Genomic DNA, 17,840 nt, shown 5'->3' on the forward strand with positions numbered 1-17,840 from the left:
TTGAGGTGAGCAAAGTTCCTTTAAACAATGGAGACTGGCTTAGCATACATTAACATATATAAAGAAAGAGCTGTCTTCCTCTTTTTATTGGTTGGCAAAGAAACCCAGGTATAGGAGAGGCACAGAGGCAAAATATCAGTGATGTGTATTTAAGCACCATAAACAGAGGTAGCTCTGGCCGGGAGACATAATGCAATCACAGCCTGATGTGAGATACTTCCCTCCCCCCCCCCCCATGAAATAAATGCATCAAGGAAGTTACACATTCAAATCACATTACTTTTTTGTTTTTCTTTTTAATCAATAATGCTCTAAACTAAATGTTTTGATTATAAATTTGGCTTCCTGTCTGTGTTAGCTCACAGGGAGAGAAAACGATTGGCTCTCATTAACACAAGTCCATGTTACTTATACCCATTATAAACCATAAGCTAGCATGCTTATTTTAGACACCGGTTTCTGTAAGCGTCGTCAGTACATGCTCATCATGAGAGACGAAATCTACCTACAGTGTAAAAATGCAAGCCGTCACACCACCACGGACACACAGCCCTCTTCTCAGTACTCTGCCGCACTGCTAATTCTCTAAATGTGCTAATACTAGCTCACAGAGTAGTGAGAATTTTGTTTTAACTACAAAAGTTTGAGGCTCGATTTTCATGCTGTTAAACAAATTCATTTTGGGGGTTTTTTCTTTTGTTTTAGTTTTGTTTGTTTGTTTGTTTGTTTTGTTTTGTTTTGAGACAGGGTCTCATTATGTAGCCCTGACTGCCCTGAGACTCACTATGTAGACAGACTGGCCTTAAACTCACGGAGATCCACCTGCCTTCACTTCCCAAGTGCTAGGATTAAGTATGTGTCGCTGCGCCCAGCTAAGCTTTGTTTTTTAATGTAGCACGTATGTTTAGTTGCATAAGGCAAAGAAGAATGGAGACATAATGCTGGGAAAGGTGTACACTGAGACGTTGGGAAACTAAAGTAAGTCAGTCAGTCAGTTTAGAGAACTAGGTCATAGTTTCTCATACAAATCTCCCTAGATGTAGGGAAAAAAAAAAAAAGAAAAGAAAAGAAAAAAAGAAAATTATCCACAAAACTGGAAAATGTGCCAAATTTCTTAACTTATCGTTAAAGTGGCTAAGTATTTATTTAGATCATTTATCTACATAATGACAGCACTGGATCTTATAACCTGCTTAAGGTCTAAGCCACTCCACTGAGACCTACTTCACTTCCTAGCATGACTGTAGCTCCTCTGTTAACACCAGCTTTTAGCATATCAGAAGCCATTTTGACTCCAAATCTCCATTTTGATCATAAGGTGAAATTTGGTTCAAGTTCTCAGGCCCTACGTGCCTGAAACCAGGAAGGTTCAATGCCTGCTGCTTAGAATAAAACAATAAAAGATAAATGTATGTTCTGGTAGAGTTAAGTCTGCAACATCCTGCTATGTTCTCTCCGGAATGGTGAGGATCCTAGCCAATTAGCTTAAAATGCTTTGTCCAGCTACCTGGACATTGTGCTCAGAACAAAATAGATTCTTCTTGTGTTTAACTGGTCAAAATGGTGTAATGCTGCCCTCTACCTGGTTATGTTTTTTCTTATAAAAATTTGCCTGCCTTAGAAGCAGACCAATGTCACAGTTAGGCTCCCAAGGCCACTGTGTCCCTGGCCATGGCAGTCTTGGGGTGTAGCCTTCTGATAAGCCTTCAACGTCTCACTGAGATTGGTGCTTGAGTGGTTTGTGTGGCAATTCTTGCATCATAACAGATCTCAGTATGCTTATCATTATGATATTTACTTATAGTCTTGTAGGAATCAGATGGCACGGTTATAATAGAATATAAAGTAGACAGGGTCTCCTTCAAACCTCAACGAACTTCCAGTGAGGTGCATCTCACAGAAACTATATTAATGAGGATCCATAAATACCAGCATTGCGCACTCCCAGCTGATCCCCCGGATTACTGCTATATTTGGAGCTCCATTTCGCACGTATTGGTTGAGATAATTTGTAAAAAAGGATGAGGTAGGTGTAAAGGAGGGGACACTATCTGTCAGTCCCCTTACAGCCCCCGCCCGCCACCACCAGCTGAGCACTTTCTCAATTTCATACTCTATTACAGGCTAAAAAAAATTTGAGATGGTCTGAGGGGCTGATATGTTAATGGCAGAAGGAAACTGAGCTAAACTGAAAGTGAAAGCAACTCAGTAACATCCTTGTACAAAATCACAACTAAATTGCACGAGGTAATTTATCTACTACTTTCCCTAGTGGAAAGCAAAGGCAACTTAAAATTTTGGGTACCCATTCAACTTCATGAAAAATTTCAAAAACATGCCACACCACAAGATTCTTATTGTTAACTTGACTAGAGTTATAATCACCATGGAAACACACCTTCAGGTAGCTCCAGAAGGGCTTGACTGAAGAGGCAACAGCAGGCCAGTCCGTGTGAATATCATGGGGGAGGCTACTTGATGTTGGAGGGCTCAGCCCACTGTGGGCGGTGTCATCCCTAAGCAGATAAGTCTGGGTTATGTAACGCAGGCCACCGAGCAGGCCAGAGGAAGTGACTCACTCAGCAGTGTTCCCCCAGGGGCTCTGTTTCAGCGCCGGCTGTGAGCTCCTGACCTAGCTTTCCTGGAGGATGGGCCATGATGGACCCTGTGACTCAAATAAACCCTTTCCTCCCCAAGTGCTGTTTGTCATTGTTTATCACAGCAGCAGCAAACCAGTGCACCCCCTCAAGTTGCTTTTTGTTGCCTTGAAGGCAAACTCTCAAATATTGGTAGGTTAATGCAAAAAAAAAGTTTTCCTTTTATTCTTTCTTTTTTTTTTCTTTTTATTAATTTATTCTTGTTACATCTCAAATTTATTCTTGTTTTTGTTTGTTTGTGTTCACTGTACAGTCTAATGCCCAATGCCACCCTAGCTATCTTCTCTACCTCCTGGTTTTGCTTCCTGGAAAATATGGCTCTTGGGTCCCTGACAAGGACAAATGAGGGTTGGAGTGTTTTTGGAGTTGGCTTTAAAAGCCAGACTTGCCAGTGGCTGCTGTCCCCTTTGTTGATATCCACTGTGAGGATCCGTCACATGGATCCAACCTATCTGTAAGCAAGACTAGGAACCGCAGAACACAGGAGGCTACAGTGAACACTAAGAGCCTCTGCTACAGTGAGTAGAACAGAAAATGGCAAACTCCACCTTGAGAGACTTTATAATGAATAGAGATCTTTGGGTGAATTTCAGAACGCACCACTAATTTTGACCCTATATGATGAGAACCCAGCAACTATCAGAAACTTTACAGACAGTAAAAGACCTGAGCAAAGTCGTAGGTCATTCATTCATTCCAAAGGCGATCACCTCAATGATTGTTCTACACCTGTTCTGTATGGACTGAAAAACAAAACAAAACAGATAAAAAACATATTCCTCTGTGGCACTTACATTCCACCTTAAGGAGCTAGAAAGTAAAGACTAAATAAGCACGCAGTGTTATCAGTGGATAGCGAGAGTGTGGGGAAACAGGGAGTGGCAGCAGAAAAGTGCACATTGGCCATTTCACTGAGAGGGTGACATGAAATGTAAAGGAAGTAAGAGGCATCTCCTTGAAGAACGTCCAGGGAAAGCACCTGGCAAAGGAGGACATGGGCGATAGCTGAAGTCAGAGCTGGGCCAGCTCAGGGAACAGCAGGGTGGCTACTGTGGCTCAGGAGATGAGGAAGGGGACAAGAACAAGACACGAGGCCAGAGCACAGCAGAAGGCTGTGTCCTGAGGGTTTTACAAGCCACTGGCTTTCATCCAAGAGAGAAAAACCCAGAGGGGTTCTAGGTATACAAATAATTAACTTTTTAAAATTTGTAGGGAAAACTCATTTTAATAATAAAACATAAACTATATGGAATAAACTCCCTTAGGAATGTTCAAAACATTTATACCATGCCGAGGACATTGTTGAAGAACATGAGAGAGGCTTTGAACAAATGAAAATACATTTCTCAATCTTGGGTAAGAGGCTTCGACATTATAAACAAACACATTAAGCACATTTAATGAAATTCAGATAACCCCCCCAAACCATGATATTTTTCTTCTGAACAGATATTTTCATTCTAAAGTTGATATGGAAAAATAAAAGGCATGGGCAGGGAACACAAACTAGGCTTACTGTCTACTAAACTTACTATAAAAATCCAGCAGCTAAAAGACTGCTACTGGCCCAGGGCTGGACAGGCTCCTGTCCTTATGGGGCCGACATGCTAATGGGAACTGTGACAGCCAGGGCAGTAATGCTGTGAGAACAGAGTTGCTGTTGCGCTTTCAATCTGTTTTTTCCAAAGTGCTTGTTCAGACTTACTTCCCACTGTGCACTATCAAAAGGTGGAGCAAGCTAGCCACGCCCTTCACTTGTCAGCTAGCCACGCCCTTCATCTGTCAGCTAGCCACGCCCTTCATTTGTCAGGGCTCTGGGTGCTAGTTCCCTGATCTTAGACCTACTAACCTCTAGACCTGAGAGGAATACATTTTTATTGAGTAATCACTTTCAGATATCGTGTGAGCAGCACAAACACACTAAACAAAACATTTTGAAGAAGGTGAATTTAGATCCGTATCCACAAGACTCAAATATTTAATTTAATTAAGTAATTAATTTAAGAGGTACCTAAAGCAAACATGGGCAAATTACTTATAACTTAGGCAAGGAGGACGTCCCATCGTGTGACTGAAATCCTACAGGCTTTAAGAAATAACAGAGTTTGACTTCAATAAAACAAAACTACCACAAAGAAAAAAATAAGCAGGTTAGGTTAAAAAGGAAGAATAAACCATAAATAATTTTCTATGACTGATAATATAGGGGGGAAAATCCAAGCTTATAATGGAAATTCTATAGGGGAAGAAATAAAAACTCCAATTATTAGAATAAACAAATACATTATAAAATAATTTAATTATACTTAATGACATAGTCAACTCAGCTTAGAATTCAGAGAATATAATTTAAAAGGTATTTTGAGATGCTCTTATTTATCAAACTGGCACAACTCCAGAAGTTTGTCCTTTCTTTCCAGGGTATATGTGGAGAGACGGGTACACATAGACCTTATTAGTGTGAGTTCAGCTGTCATATCAAAAGCTCCATGGAGAGCAAGTTCATGACACATTAAAGTCACAGGTGCACTGATGTTCAGCCCAGCAACCTCACTTCCAGAAATGTGCTCCCAGGATGGGTGGATGTAAGGCATTGTTTAACTGGTACTGAGCGAGCTCCAGGTTCACAAGGTAAGTATGGCGATGGGTGGTGGTGGTGAGTCACAATATTGAGTATATTTAATATGCTGATGTGTGCATTTAAAAGTGGTTAAAATAATGTGTTTTATGTTATGTATATCTTGGTAAAATAAAAATTTGAAAAAAATAATTTACATATACCTAGATTCCCCCAAATCTTTAGAAAATAAAGATTATACCTTAAAAAACAAATATTTTTAAAATGAAAATTTAAATGCTATTTAATATACCAGCCAAAATTATTAAAATGCCTTTTTAAAAAATGGGAATATATGCATCGATATCACAATACAACCATAAAACAGGTATTACAGATGAAAACTTAATTAGGGTGTACATCTCGTACAGGGCTCAGAAGTCTTCAGCTTTATCAAGATGTCAATTTTCTTCATATATGATATAAAGATTCAATCTCATTTAAAATCTTACGGGCCTACGTCCTTCTTTTGCAAGTTGAAAAGATGATCTAATGTTTATCTTTGACACAATGGTAAACCAGATGAAGTGGTCCACACAGAGCAGAAACCTCGCTGCAAAGGATCCCAACCACCAAGCAGCCAACCTGTTCTTAGTGTTGTTTTTAACCGCCTGCCGAAAGCGTGTGTAGATCCTCTCTGAAGGAATGTAACACCAGCGGCCTTAAATTACCTCTATGGTTTCATATATAGTTTCTGACACAGAATAAAGAAATGACCAGGCATGGTGGTGCAGGCCTTTGATCCCAGCATGGAAGCCAGAGGCAGTGGATCTCTATGAGTTCAAGATTAGCCTGGTTTACATAGTGAGACCTGACTAAAAGAAATAAATATAAAGAAATAAGGCTATATGGGTGCCCAAGGTAATCTTAACAAAACTGAGTATCTGTGGATACTCTTCATACAAATTGAACATACTCACACAGAGCAATAACAAAAAGCCCGTCTTAGGTCTCCTAAGGTACACTGATCAGCCAAAACATTTTTGAAAAAGAAAACCGGAGAACTCTTATTTCCTGAATTAAGAGCTAACTACACAAGTACAGTATTAAAATGCTGTTTTAGGGGCTAGTAGGATTGTTCAGTGGGTAAAGGTGGCTTCCACCGAGCAGGGCAATGTGAATTTGACTCCTAGATCCCACACGGTGGAGAGAGCCAAGCTCTGCCTAATTGTCCTCTGACCTCCATACATGCCATGGCATGCACACCCCCTCCCATATAAGTACATGTTACAAACTAAACTGTGATAAAAACCTAAATGCAGACTATAGACTAAATGGAGCAGAATGCAGAGCCCAGAAATAACCCCTCACCCAATGCTCAGGTCACCAAGACCATTCAGTGAGGGACAGACAGCTAGAAAAGCTGCATAGGTACATTAAAACAAACAGCCAGGCGTCGTGGCGCACGCCTGTAATCCCAGTACTCGGGAGGCAGACGCAGGTGGATCGCTGTGAGTTTGAGGCCAGCCTGGTCTACAAAGCAAGTCCAGGACAGCCAAGGCTACACAGAGAGACCCTGTCTTGAAAAACAAACAAATAGAACAAGAACAAACAAACAAGCCTTATCTCATACCAAACACAAAAATCAACATAAAGTAGATCAAAGGCCTAAACATAAGATGTAAACATTTCAGAGAACAAGAGGGAAGCCTTGTGATAGGGGTCTAGTAACGACATCGTAGATTTGACAACCAAAGGGAAAAAATGTTTAATTGTGACTTAATAAAAACTAAAAATGTTCAAATGTTAGCCCTCATGCTAGTATGACACTAGTGTGACAAGGGCAAAGGAAGGAGCCCCTACATGTGCCTAGAAAGGATGCAGAAGAGAGCAGGCAAACCCATGTACCAAGCAGATAGAGGAGGACCTCGTCTCCAGCAGGCTCGGCACACGTGTTATGCATCCTAACTAAACACACACGGTTCAAGCTCCTAGAGCTAAAGGCAAGTATGAAGCTGGCCATGGCGGCAGCACCTTCCTGGAATCCTAGCCAGCCTGGCTTACGTAAGAGTCCCAGGGCAGCCTAGGTTATGTAAGAGAGTGGCAGGCCAGCCTGGGCCAGTGTGAGATCTTGCTACAAAATGAAATGAAACAAAGCACACTGACGAGGCCAGAAGGAACCTTTAAAGCACAGTGGCGATCATAAAGAAAGAAGGTTAAAAACTGATTTAAAAATTTCGTAATATAACCAGAAAACCAAATTTTGATTTAACTCATATTAAAAGAAAAACATTGCAGACGGGGTTTTGTTTTTGTTTTGTTTGTTTGTTTTTTTTTTAAAGCTTACTATGAGTATTTACAGACGCTCCTGCCTAACAAAAAGTTGAAGGAAAAAAAAAATCCCAATATTCAAATACTTAACAAGGGACAACTGGGTGTGCCACCCTGATGCCAATGAAATATATGTGTGAAGATAGAAAGCATTATTAGGGACAAAGGAGGCCACTAGCATACAATACAGAAAGGGAAATTTACTAGAAAATAGTCCACTGTACATTATATGGGCTTCATAATATTATTTCAAAGTATTTCAAGTAGAAATTAGCAGAAACCACACTGAAGATTCAAAATCTGAGAAGGAGCTTTTGGCATTAGCTCTTTAGTTATTGACAAGCCAACTAGGTAAAAACACAGGAAGGGGAGGGGGATCAGGGATATGAGAACGCGCACAGCCCTGCTCCCGTCATTCAGAGTCCGCAGCCCCCCTCTAGCACAGGTGGACCATTCCAAATTCCGTCCGCGAGCCAGGCTTCGAAGCCAGTTTTAACAAACACCGAAGACAGAGTCTCGCATTGTCTCCTAGGCTGGCCGTGAACCCGCAGCTACCTTCTGCCTGCAGCTCCCGGAGTACGTAGGATATACATGAGAGCTAATGTGCCCAAGTAACACTGAAGAATTCACACCAGTTAACTCAATTAGCATCTTAGCTTAAAGTCACATGTTTTAGAGACTAACTAGTTAAAGTACATAGAGAAAGCCAGAGTATGTTCTGAGAAAGCTCAATGAAGAAACAAGTGCAGACAAGAGGGGGAAAAACGCCACTTACTGTATGCATGGAGAGAATGTATCAGGGCTGTAAAACACACTTAGACATTGCAGAATTCCTAATTAAAAAAAAATCATAATTCACTTACCCGTTTCACTAAAGAACACTGATCACTGACTCCGACTTAAAATGATTTCTAAAACATCATCAGAGTTGATGGATCATTCATTCTACAGGTGGTGAGACAGAGCGGAGGGCTATTTATAGCTGAATACTACGTGTGCTGGGTATATAAATGACCCCAAATATAAAGCAATAGCTTTGTCACATTTCTGTGCAAGTCCACAGGGAGACGCTAGCTCTGGCTTGTGATGGGGTCAAGGACGGGGGAAGAAGTAGCCTTGAAATACAAGCAGGTTTGCAATGTGGCTGTGTAGAAAGAGGAGGCGGAGTAGTTATAAAGCGTAGTGCAAAGCGTAACTGAACATGAAATGGTGCTTCTCGATGAAGTGCCGACCAGGCATGAGGAGAAGGCCACAACGGTGGGTTTGGTACCGAACTGCAAACGGCTCTAAAAGCTGAGCAGAACAGTAAGGTTTGACTTCGGAGGTAGGGGGTGTGCAGGTACGGGATCTATTGCTTATGACGTTTTTCTTGATCTTAGGAGGTACAGCAATACAAATGGGGCTCTAGGAGTTAGTCTGGGAACGGTTTCTGTCAGACAAACCAGGGCTCGGGAAGGTCCGAGCTAGCAGACCAATAGTAAAAACAGAAAGGGATGGAGAGATTAGAGAGATGCAGCAAAGAAGAAATCTGAACTGACAAGTGGCCGAAGCAGCAATGCTAGTCAGGAATGAGTCTGGGTTTCTCCGTGACAGGATGATTGGGAATACAGGAAATAGTATGGAAGGGACCAGAAGTTCATGTATCACCCTCAGATAGTGCAATTACAGTCTATAGTGACAACTATATTAGAAATGTAGTCCTAAGGTCCTTGGAAGGCAATTTTTAAAATAAAATAATATGGGCCCAGGGGTCCCGCTCAAACTAAGGCACCAGCCAAGGACAACACAGGTGGTAAACTTTAAACCCCTACCCAGATCCAGCCAATGAACAGAACATTCTCCACAGTTGAGTGGAGAGTAGGGACTGACTTTCACACGAACTCTGGTGCCCCATATTTGACCATGTCCCCTGGAGGGGGAGACCTGGTGGCACTCAGAGGAAGGACAGCAGGCTACCAAGAAGAGACTTGATACCCTATGAGCATATACAGGGGGAGGAAATCCCCCTCAGAACAGTCATAGCGGAGGGGAGTAAGGGGAAAATGGGAGGGAGGGAGGAATGGGAGGATACAAGGGATGGGATAACCATTGAGATGTAGCAAGAATAAATTAATAAAAATGTTTAAAAAATAAAATAATACATGATTTAAAATATGACAGATCATTCAACTCCACTCAACCTTCAGACACTCCTCTCCTTGCCTCTCAGCCTGTCTCGTCCTCCTGTCTGATGCAGCCATGACCCTTTTTCCTCCAGGGTACTGAACAGCTGCTCTTGGTTACACGGTTCGTTTATTGCCAGAGAGGGCCAACCCCACTAACCTGGGGCGCCACTACACGCTGGCCAGCCCGTTCTCTACCCATCACAGACTCAGAGCGTGGTGTTGACTACTTACTAATTGCTGTTCGCAAATGGAAGTTAGGAAGAAACTAGTTGCATTCTTTTTTTTTTTTTTTTTTTTTTTTTTTTTACTAGTTGCATTCTTAAACTTGGTATTTTACCAGCTAACTTCCTGTTGTCTTTCATCGAAGGTAACTTTTTTGGGAATGTTCTAAGAACACATTTATCCAAGTTTAAAAAACAAAATAAAAGTGCAGGCAACCAAGCTTTCTTCCCATTTTAATGAATCTCCAAATCTTGTCATTCTTAGTGCTGTATTTTGTTGTTTTGAGACAGAGTCTCACTATGATAGCCCAGGCTGGTCTGAGTTCACTATGATAGCCCAGGCTGGCCTAGAACTCATAGGGATCTGCCTGACTCAGCCTCCCTAGTGCTGGGATTAAAGGCGTGCCCCACCATCCCTAAACTGCTGACCTTTGGAAGGTTCTCTTGGGCGTGTTCTTTATAATCTGTCTAGGCTGGGAACTACCAAACCGGTTTTGAAAACAAACGCCACACTGAGACTTTTATCCCCCACTTGGCTTTGTTTTCTCCCAGGATCTGATTGTCCTACACACAGAGACCAGCGCCCCCACTTCCCTTCAGCTTACACGCCATCACCCTCTCCCCGTCCGTCCACGTCACTCACCTACAGAATGGGCTGGGAATGGTAGGAATCACATAACAAATCCCCCCATTCAGGCAAAACGCCCTGTGACGGGGACCACAGGGCTCCTCGTGATCTACAACACACATGCATATGAAATAGAGACGGTTAACGCTTTGCTGACGCCATCAGGAACTGGAATGTCTCATCTAAGAACGAAGCTAGCATTTTTTTTTTTTAAAGAATGAATTGTTTTCCCCCTCAAAGTGAAATAATCTTATTCCTTATTTCATGGGCAAGAGAGTCTACCCCTTTGAAAGAAAAGTCATTCTGTCCCAAGAATATGGCTATTGACAATAATAACTTTAGAAGCTACATAGCAGAAATAAAGACATCTTCACAGTTCGATTAAAGTGCAGTCTTACTACAAAACTGCTCTCGCGCAGTCCAGTCTGGGGAGCTTAGGCACTTCCTGGACAAAGCTGTATTTAGATTCTTACTCTACGTGCCTACTTTTAATGTCTCAAATATATATAAACAATCTGAATTTTCAGTGGGAAAATATCTAGATAATTGAAGTAGAGTCCGATTTCTAATAAACCTTTACATATCAATGTCAAAAAAACAAAACAAAACACAAAAACAAAGGACACAATTGCACGAGGTTTCATCTGCAAGGGAGTTTCAGTTATGGTTTGCAGCTGTAAAGATCAGGGTCTTTTTTTTTTTTTTTTTTTTTTTTTTTTTTTTTCGAGACAGGGTTTTCTCTGTGTAGCCTTGGCCATGCTGGACTCACTTTGTAGACCAGGCTGGCCTTGAACTCACAGCGATCCGCCTGCCTCTGCCTCCTGAGTGCTGGGATTAAAGGCGTGCACCACCACGCCCGGCAAGATCAGGGTCTTAAGTAGAACTGAAAACTTAACCCGTTGCTTAGATACAAGCCCAAACGTGCAGAATATCAAGGAAAGAAACCATGCTTTCTCTCTTGTTTTCCTTTTTCCCTGCTTGTTGGCCAGTGTCACTTTCTCTTTCACCTTTGACCTTTCCTTAACCCGGTCTTCACTGACTGACTACAAGGGGGACCTTGGAACTTCTGCTTTAAGAGAGCATCACACTGCTTTAGGAGTGCATGTTGCCAGCTCCTGGTTGTTTGGAAAACATGGTCTAGAATCAACCAACGTGAAGAAGAAAATGGCATTACTTCCACTCCACATCCAACTTGGCATTGAAAAATAATACGCCATTAAAAAAGCTTGCTAGTATATATTGACCTCTGAAGTACTGATGACTGTTAAGATATAATTTCAAGGAGCTAGAAATCTCCAGTCTGAATTTGAAAAGTTTAAATTTTCCTTTTACTTTAGAAACAAGAAAAACTTGTTTCAGCTTCACATTGCAACTATAAAAGTGATTTTAAAAAGTATACAAATGTAAAAAAAAGAAGGGAAAAAATGAACAGAACTACAAAGAATTTAGTGTTAAAAAAAAAAAAAAGTAAGCTGGCCCAAATTCATTTTTTTTTTTTAGAGTCCCTTTTCTTTTTTACACAATGCGATGTCTCTTAATAACCCAAGTTTTAACATTATATAATATCCTAGGAGTAATTTGGCTAACAAATAAAATGCCAATTATTACTCTATCAAAACCAGGAAGGCAGTATATTTTAACACTAAGGATGAACTGTGACTGTCACAGCTGAAACCAATGTCTTTGACTCTAACTGTATTGCAAAAAGACTGCTCTCAGTACCCGGTGTTCCATCAGTAGAGGAGCTCACTGAACCTGACTCAGTATCCCTGAAGCTATTTTTAGTCTTATTGCATTCACTTAGTAGTTGAAAAGTTGATACCAGATAGAAAGATTGAATCTGCCACTTTGTAAGAAGAAATAGGATAATAAAACATAAAAGTTAAATGGCTTCTCATTACATAGACCTTTTAATGCTAAACTACTTAATGCTTTTGGAAGGCTTTGCATCCCCATGCTAATATACATTTGTCATTTTCTTGTTAAATAAAACTCACACATAGACAAAAAGTATGAACTTACAAGAAATTACCTGTTGGCATCTTAACTTTTAAATAGTTTCATTCTTGGTGAAAGGATTAGGGTTGAAAGACAGCACCTAAAATGATTTAAAATTTATATTTTAGGGGAAATAATCCTGTTTTGAGGGCATTCTAAAGCGCCAAATGCTCAATCAGCAAAACTCTAAAATGTTGAAAATAAAACATGTGCGTCAGAATCTGATCATCTTAGACACATAGGTAGTGCTGAAACATGACCAGATGAAACAGAATCAACGTTAAAGGGTTAGCTTTGGATGAAGACTTCAGTGCCACGGCATCTCGCTTGAAGACGTGCAGCAGCACATTCCACAGGGTCATCTCAAGAGACACCTGTGCTTCTGAAACCATAGCGCCCTCAGAGACCTGACTTTCAAGAAGAACCCGTGACCTCCCAACTTTTCAACGTGTTGAAAATAGTTGTTCTCTAGAAAAATCTCAGCAAGCATTTAAAACATTTGCACTTCTGTTGCAGCTTTAAAACCTTCACAAGCGCACTTCCACGTTGTGTAGAAGCTACCCACTCTGCCTGTCACTTAATTGACGAATGCCCTTCCTTAAAACAGTGTCTGAGGTTTGGCAAGACAGCGCAAGTAAGGAGACATGTTTGTGTGTCAAGTTTGCTACTAAAGAGAAACAAGGCTGTTAAAATAGAGCTGCTGACGAAGCATTTGTCCTAAGACTGCATTACAAGCTCTCGATGGTACGAAGACTGTAGCAAGTTAAGAACATGTGCAATACTAAAGTCTTCTAGAGCTAATCTCTTTTTACAGACAAGGAGGGAGAGGGATGGGGAGATGGGGAAGGGGAGGAGAGGGGAGGGGAGAGAGAGAGAGAGAGAGAGAGAGAGAGAGAGAGAGAGAGAGAGAGAAGAGAGAGAGAGAAAGCGTTTACATAAACACAGTAAAAGTATAATCACTGACTCATTCTTTCTTTTCCCCCAAATAAACAGGGCTTACCTCAACAAAAATTTATATTCCCATTAAAAAGTAAAATTTGCTAGATATGCAGCTTTTCATTTGAGTACCGAGGACTCCAGCAGCCGTGACTTGCACTTTACCATGTGTCAAAAATCTGATTTATGTCACTTCAGTGTGGGTGAGGTCAGGGCAGACCAAGGGAACCACTCCCACACGTTTCCAAACTGCAAATGGGCAGGATTCCACTCAGAAAAGGAGCTGCACTAGGTGGCACCCCGAAAGCACGGCCCACATTTCAAAGTTATGAAATAAGCTGCACTGTTTGTTTAGAGTCCTTACTAACCTGTGCATGCCTTGGTAACGCACATGTGTTGTGTAAGCTTGCGGAGACATACTACTGTGATGGAAGCTAATGGTCAGGTGCACCACAGAGTTCAGAGAATAATCTCCTTATAAATTATGTAAAATTTATATGGAATGACTTGAGTTTATAAAACTGAACGGAACAACAGTTGTAACACAGCTTGTGCTCTGATAACACAAGCCACCTGAGAATTGTGACAAAGCCATTTGTGCATGCTGCCCCCCTCTCTTTGAGCTCATGTGTGTGTAAGTCCTCTTGTGTCTGCAAAACACTGTCCCCTGGGAGTCGTCCATCGCCTCTGGCTCTTACAATTTTCCCGCCTCCCCCTCTGCGTAGAGCTCTCAGCTTTGCATACACTAAGAAAAGGTAGGTTCCGAAAAATCAATATATAAGTCTGTTTAAATGAGTGTGGGGTTTCCTTTTTATAGAATTCTCTAAAGTAAAGTAAGCATTTAGATGTTTTTATTTTCTAAAAATTGCAATTCAGACAAAATCATTATTTCGTGGGTATAAAACACAGAAACAAATACATTTGTTCTAATAGATACATATTACACATATATAAGAAGTTTTGACTAGATTTTCATTGCCACATATTATCTCCCACATACAAGTTTTTTTTTCAATTTGAAAAAAATCTTTATTATTTATATATATATATATATATATATATATATATATATATATATATATATATATTCCCCCCAAAGATGCTATTCTCTCATTTCCCCGTCTTCCTCCTCCTCTTCAACGCCTGTGATATAAAGGACATTATTACACCTTATTAGAACTTCACCCAGATGTCCAGACAATGCCCCATCTATGTATTCTTCTGTATTCGCCAGCTGCATGTTCATGTAGCCGTCCACAGAGACCAGGTAGCCCTTGTTCTCCATCTCCCACTTACGTTTTACCATCACTGGCTTTCCTGTCAATCCACTGAGAAAAGGCTTGGGATTGAGGGGTAAACTCATCGCAAACACCCGGGAGCGCTGCACCCACTAGCCTCTGACCCTGCCGCTGCCGGCCCCTCATGACTGGAGCAGCTGCCGCTAACCGGAAAGGCCCAACGCTAGAAGAAAATCCCCAATGCTAGGAGAAAATCCCCAATGCTAGGAGAAAATCCAAAATTTTTATAGATATAGTCATTATATATAAGTGTGTACACATAAATCATTTTAGCATGTAGTATTTGAGACTGAAAATGAGATGATGAAAATATCCTTTATTATTTCATTTGAACTAAAAAACTATTATGTTGCCAATAAATTTGTGGCAATGTCTCATTTCTTCCCCCCCCCCCCAGATAGTATGTGACAATGAGAATAAGTCTGCAGTCAAAAGCATGTTTTTAATATATACATACATACATTATACATGTTGTACGTTTCTGTGTTTTCTAGACACAATGAGATGGAGAGCTTAGCTCCTTGATGTGACGTTCTTTTTACCTCAGGCCCAAAAGCAATGATGCCACCTAACTGTGACTCAAGGCTGTGAGCCAAAATAAGCCTCTCCTCCTTTACCTTACTTCTCTCAGTGTTTTTCCACTGAGACAGAAGGCTGACACACAAATTTACATAATTGGGATTTTTAATTAGAACAAGGATAATTTCGTGTGGGTCAAGCCAGGATTCTTGCCAACTCCTATGTAAGTGTGATATTTTACTATTTAAGACAGAGTCGTACTATGTAGCTTAGGCTGTATGCCACTACATAAGCACACACACATCAAAACCAATAATACTAGTTTACTAATAAGGAAAAGTGAGAGGCTCCAAGAATTACTATCATTTGCACAGAACCTTGGGAATAAAGAAGTGTTCGTGAGCAGAGATGGATAAACGTTTCACATAATGTTTAAGGCACAAAGAAAGAAGATCCAGGGTGGCTAACTAATTGTTGGTAGCTCACAGGCCGGAATGCGTACAGGGCACATGCATGGAGGGTGTACAGATTTGAAGGCATGTGACGTAGCAGAGGAAGGCACGCCAGGTGTGAGGAGAGCCAAGTCCAGACATAAACATCCTCTGAAGGGTAACGGGAAATCCCTGAAGAATTTCTGGGAAAGGAATTGCATGGTTATATCTGCATGTTATAGGGTTCATTTTAATGACAGTGTGGAAAATAATTGGCATCAGAAAAGAAGTTTGGAATTTAGTTTAGTAGCCAAGAACAGTGAAGAAATAAAATAAAACAATAGAAATTAGGATAACAGGACAGTAATTAAAGATATACTTAAAAGAGACACTACAGAACCGGGAAGCAGAGTAAGAAAGAAAGAAAGAAAGAAAGAAAGAAAGAAAGAAAGAAAGAAAAAAAAAAAGCAAGGGTAGTTTTCAAATACTGCTGAAATGAAACAAATAAAATATAACTCTTAGGTGAACAAAACTAGTGATGACATGCCACTCCCTACCTACTTGACTAGCTAAATCACATAGTGGCAATAACCAGCTCTGACAAGGATGCAGGGAAACCAAGACCTGCATTCATTGCTGGCACGACTTTAAAACACCACAGCTGCTTTAGAAAATCCTTTGAGAGCTCCTGAAAGATTAAACACAGGGCTGGGCATGCAACTCAGTGACAGGGTGCTTGCCCACATGTGCAAGGCTGTAGAGTCAATTCCCAGGCCATGGGGTGTGTGGGGAGGGCGGGGAGGGTGGGGGGGGGCAGGGGGGGCAGGGGAGTTAAGTGTAAATTTAGCATTTAAATGTATATGAAAGAAGTGAAATCACAGGTCTACACAAACATTTAGAATAGCTTTATTCTTGCTGTCCCCAAACTAGAAACAATCTAAATGTTCATCAGCTGACAACCCCCAGACAGCGGAAACAATCCCGACGTCTATCAACTGACGAAAGGATAAACGAATTGTGGTGCGCCCACAGAATGTATACTGTGTGTCAACAAGGAGGAATTAAGTAGTCACATATGTTAAGACATGGATAAACTTCAAAAAATGCTAAGTGGAAAAGTGAGTCATAAAAGAGCACCGTCTATGATCTTACGTCCATGGAGTGTATAGAGAAGGCAGGCCTATAGAGGAAGCCTGGGACTGGGGCTGGAAACAGACAAATAGGAGGATGAGGGATCTTTTCAGAGAGACAGAATTGTTCCAGAACTGGATTATGGAAATGGCGGTACAACCCTGTAAAGGTAAAAAATGTCACACAACAATGTGTATTTCTACTGTTGAAAACAAAAGATAGCTGGGCATGGTGGCGCACACCTTTAATCCCAGCACTCCGGAGGCGGAGGCAGGTGGATCGCTATGACTTCGAGGCCAGCCTAGTCTACAAAGCAAGTCTAGGGCAGCCAGGGCTACACAGAGGAACCCTCTCTCAAACCCCTCCCCCCAAAAAAGAAAAGAATATAGAAATATATTCCATGAGTAAGGTAACATTTCCTGTTTGAGACATATTAAATTTTTAAAAGTTGTGTGTGTGCGTGTGTGTGTGTGTGTGTGTGCCTGTGAAAGTGTATGCCCCATGTGGACATGTGCAGAGCCTAGCACAGAGCCTAGCAGAGCCTAACCTTCCTGATGCTGCGACCCTTTAATACAGTTCTTCATGATGTGTTGACCCCGGCCATAAAATCATTTTGTTCCTACTTCCTGACTATAAGTTTGCTACTGTTATGAATTGTGGGTATCGGATGTGTGATCGGAATTGTAACCCACAGGCTGGGAGCCGCTAGTCTAGAAGAAGCTGTCAGATCCCCAGGCAGTTGTGAGCTTCCTCCCATGGGTGCTGGCAACCAAACTCAGGTCCTCTGGAAGAGCAGCAAGTCATCTTAGTGCCATCTCTCCTGCTCCCTAGATACACTAAGCTGAAAGTGCCATGAGGGCATGCAGAAAGAGAAGAGTGAAAATCGAGATCTCGCACTCAAGAAAGCAATCAGATTATGAAAGGACGCCTCTGGACTTGAAGCCATTTACCGTGTGCATGTTGTGTGA

General features: G+C 41.2%; 2 protein-coding genes across 3 annotated transcripts in view; both read right to left on the reverse strand.

Annotated features, from left to right (window-relative positions):
* Positions 1-13,660, reverse strand: part of Nrg4 (neuregulin 4) — a 53,584-nt gene extending 39,924 nt beyond the window's left edge. Inside the window, exons 1-3 of one of the 2 annotated variants that reach the window (XR_007831825.1) lie at positions 13,558-13,660; positions 12,582-12,657; positions 10,575-10,668 (exon numbers count right to left, since the gene is read on the reverse strand). Coding sequence is in view for 1 of the 2 variants with exons in the window: in XM_051156486.1 (XP_051012443.1) it covers positions 10,575-10,668; positions 12,592-12,601 (104 nt within the window). In the remaining variant the exon portion in view is untranslated. The remainder of the gene's footprint in view (positions 1-10,574; positions 10,669-12,581; positions 12,658-13,557) is intronic. The other variant, XM_051156486.1, reaches the window with a different exon arrangement.
* A 910-nt stretch (positions 13,661-14,570) lies between these two features.
* Positions 14,571-14,856, reverse strand: LOC127198506 (small nuclear ribonucleoprotein F-like). The gene has a single exon (XM_051156485.1). The coding sequence runs from the start codon at positions 14,854-14,856 to the stop codon at positions 14,596-14,598; it is 261 nt and encodes an 86-aa protein (XP_051012442.1). The 3' UTR covers positions 14,571-14,595.
* Between the last annotated feature and the right edge of the window lie 2,984 nt (positions 14,857-17,840).

Source organism: Acomys russatus, chromosome 14, assembly GCF_903995435.1.
Source record: "Acomys russatus chromosome 14, mAcoRus1.1, whole genome shotgun sequence".
NCBI lineage: Eukaryota > Metazoa > Chordata > Mammalia > Rodentia > Muridae > Acomys > Acomys russatus.

Bases quoted from the DNA above. Each gene is read 5' to 3' on its own strand.
- LOC127198506 (XM_051156485.1), bottom strand. From the start codon at position 14,856: ATGAGTTTACCCCTCAATCCCAAGCCTTTTCTCAGTGGATTGACAGGA.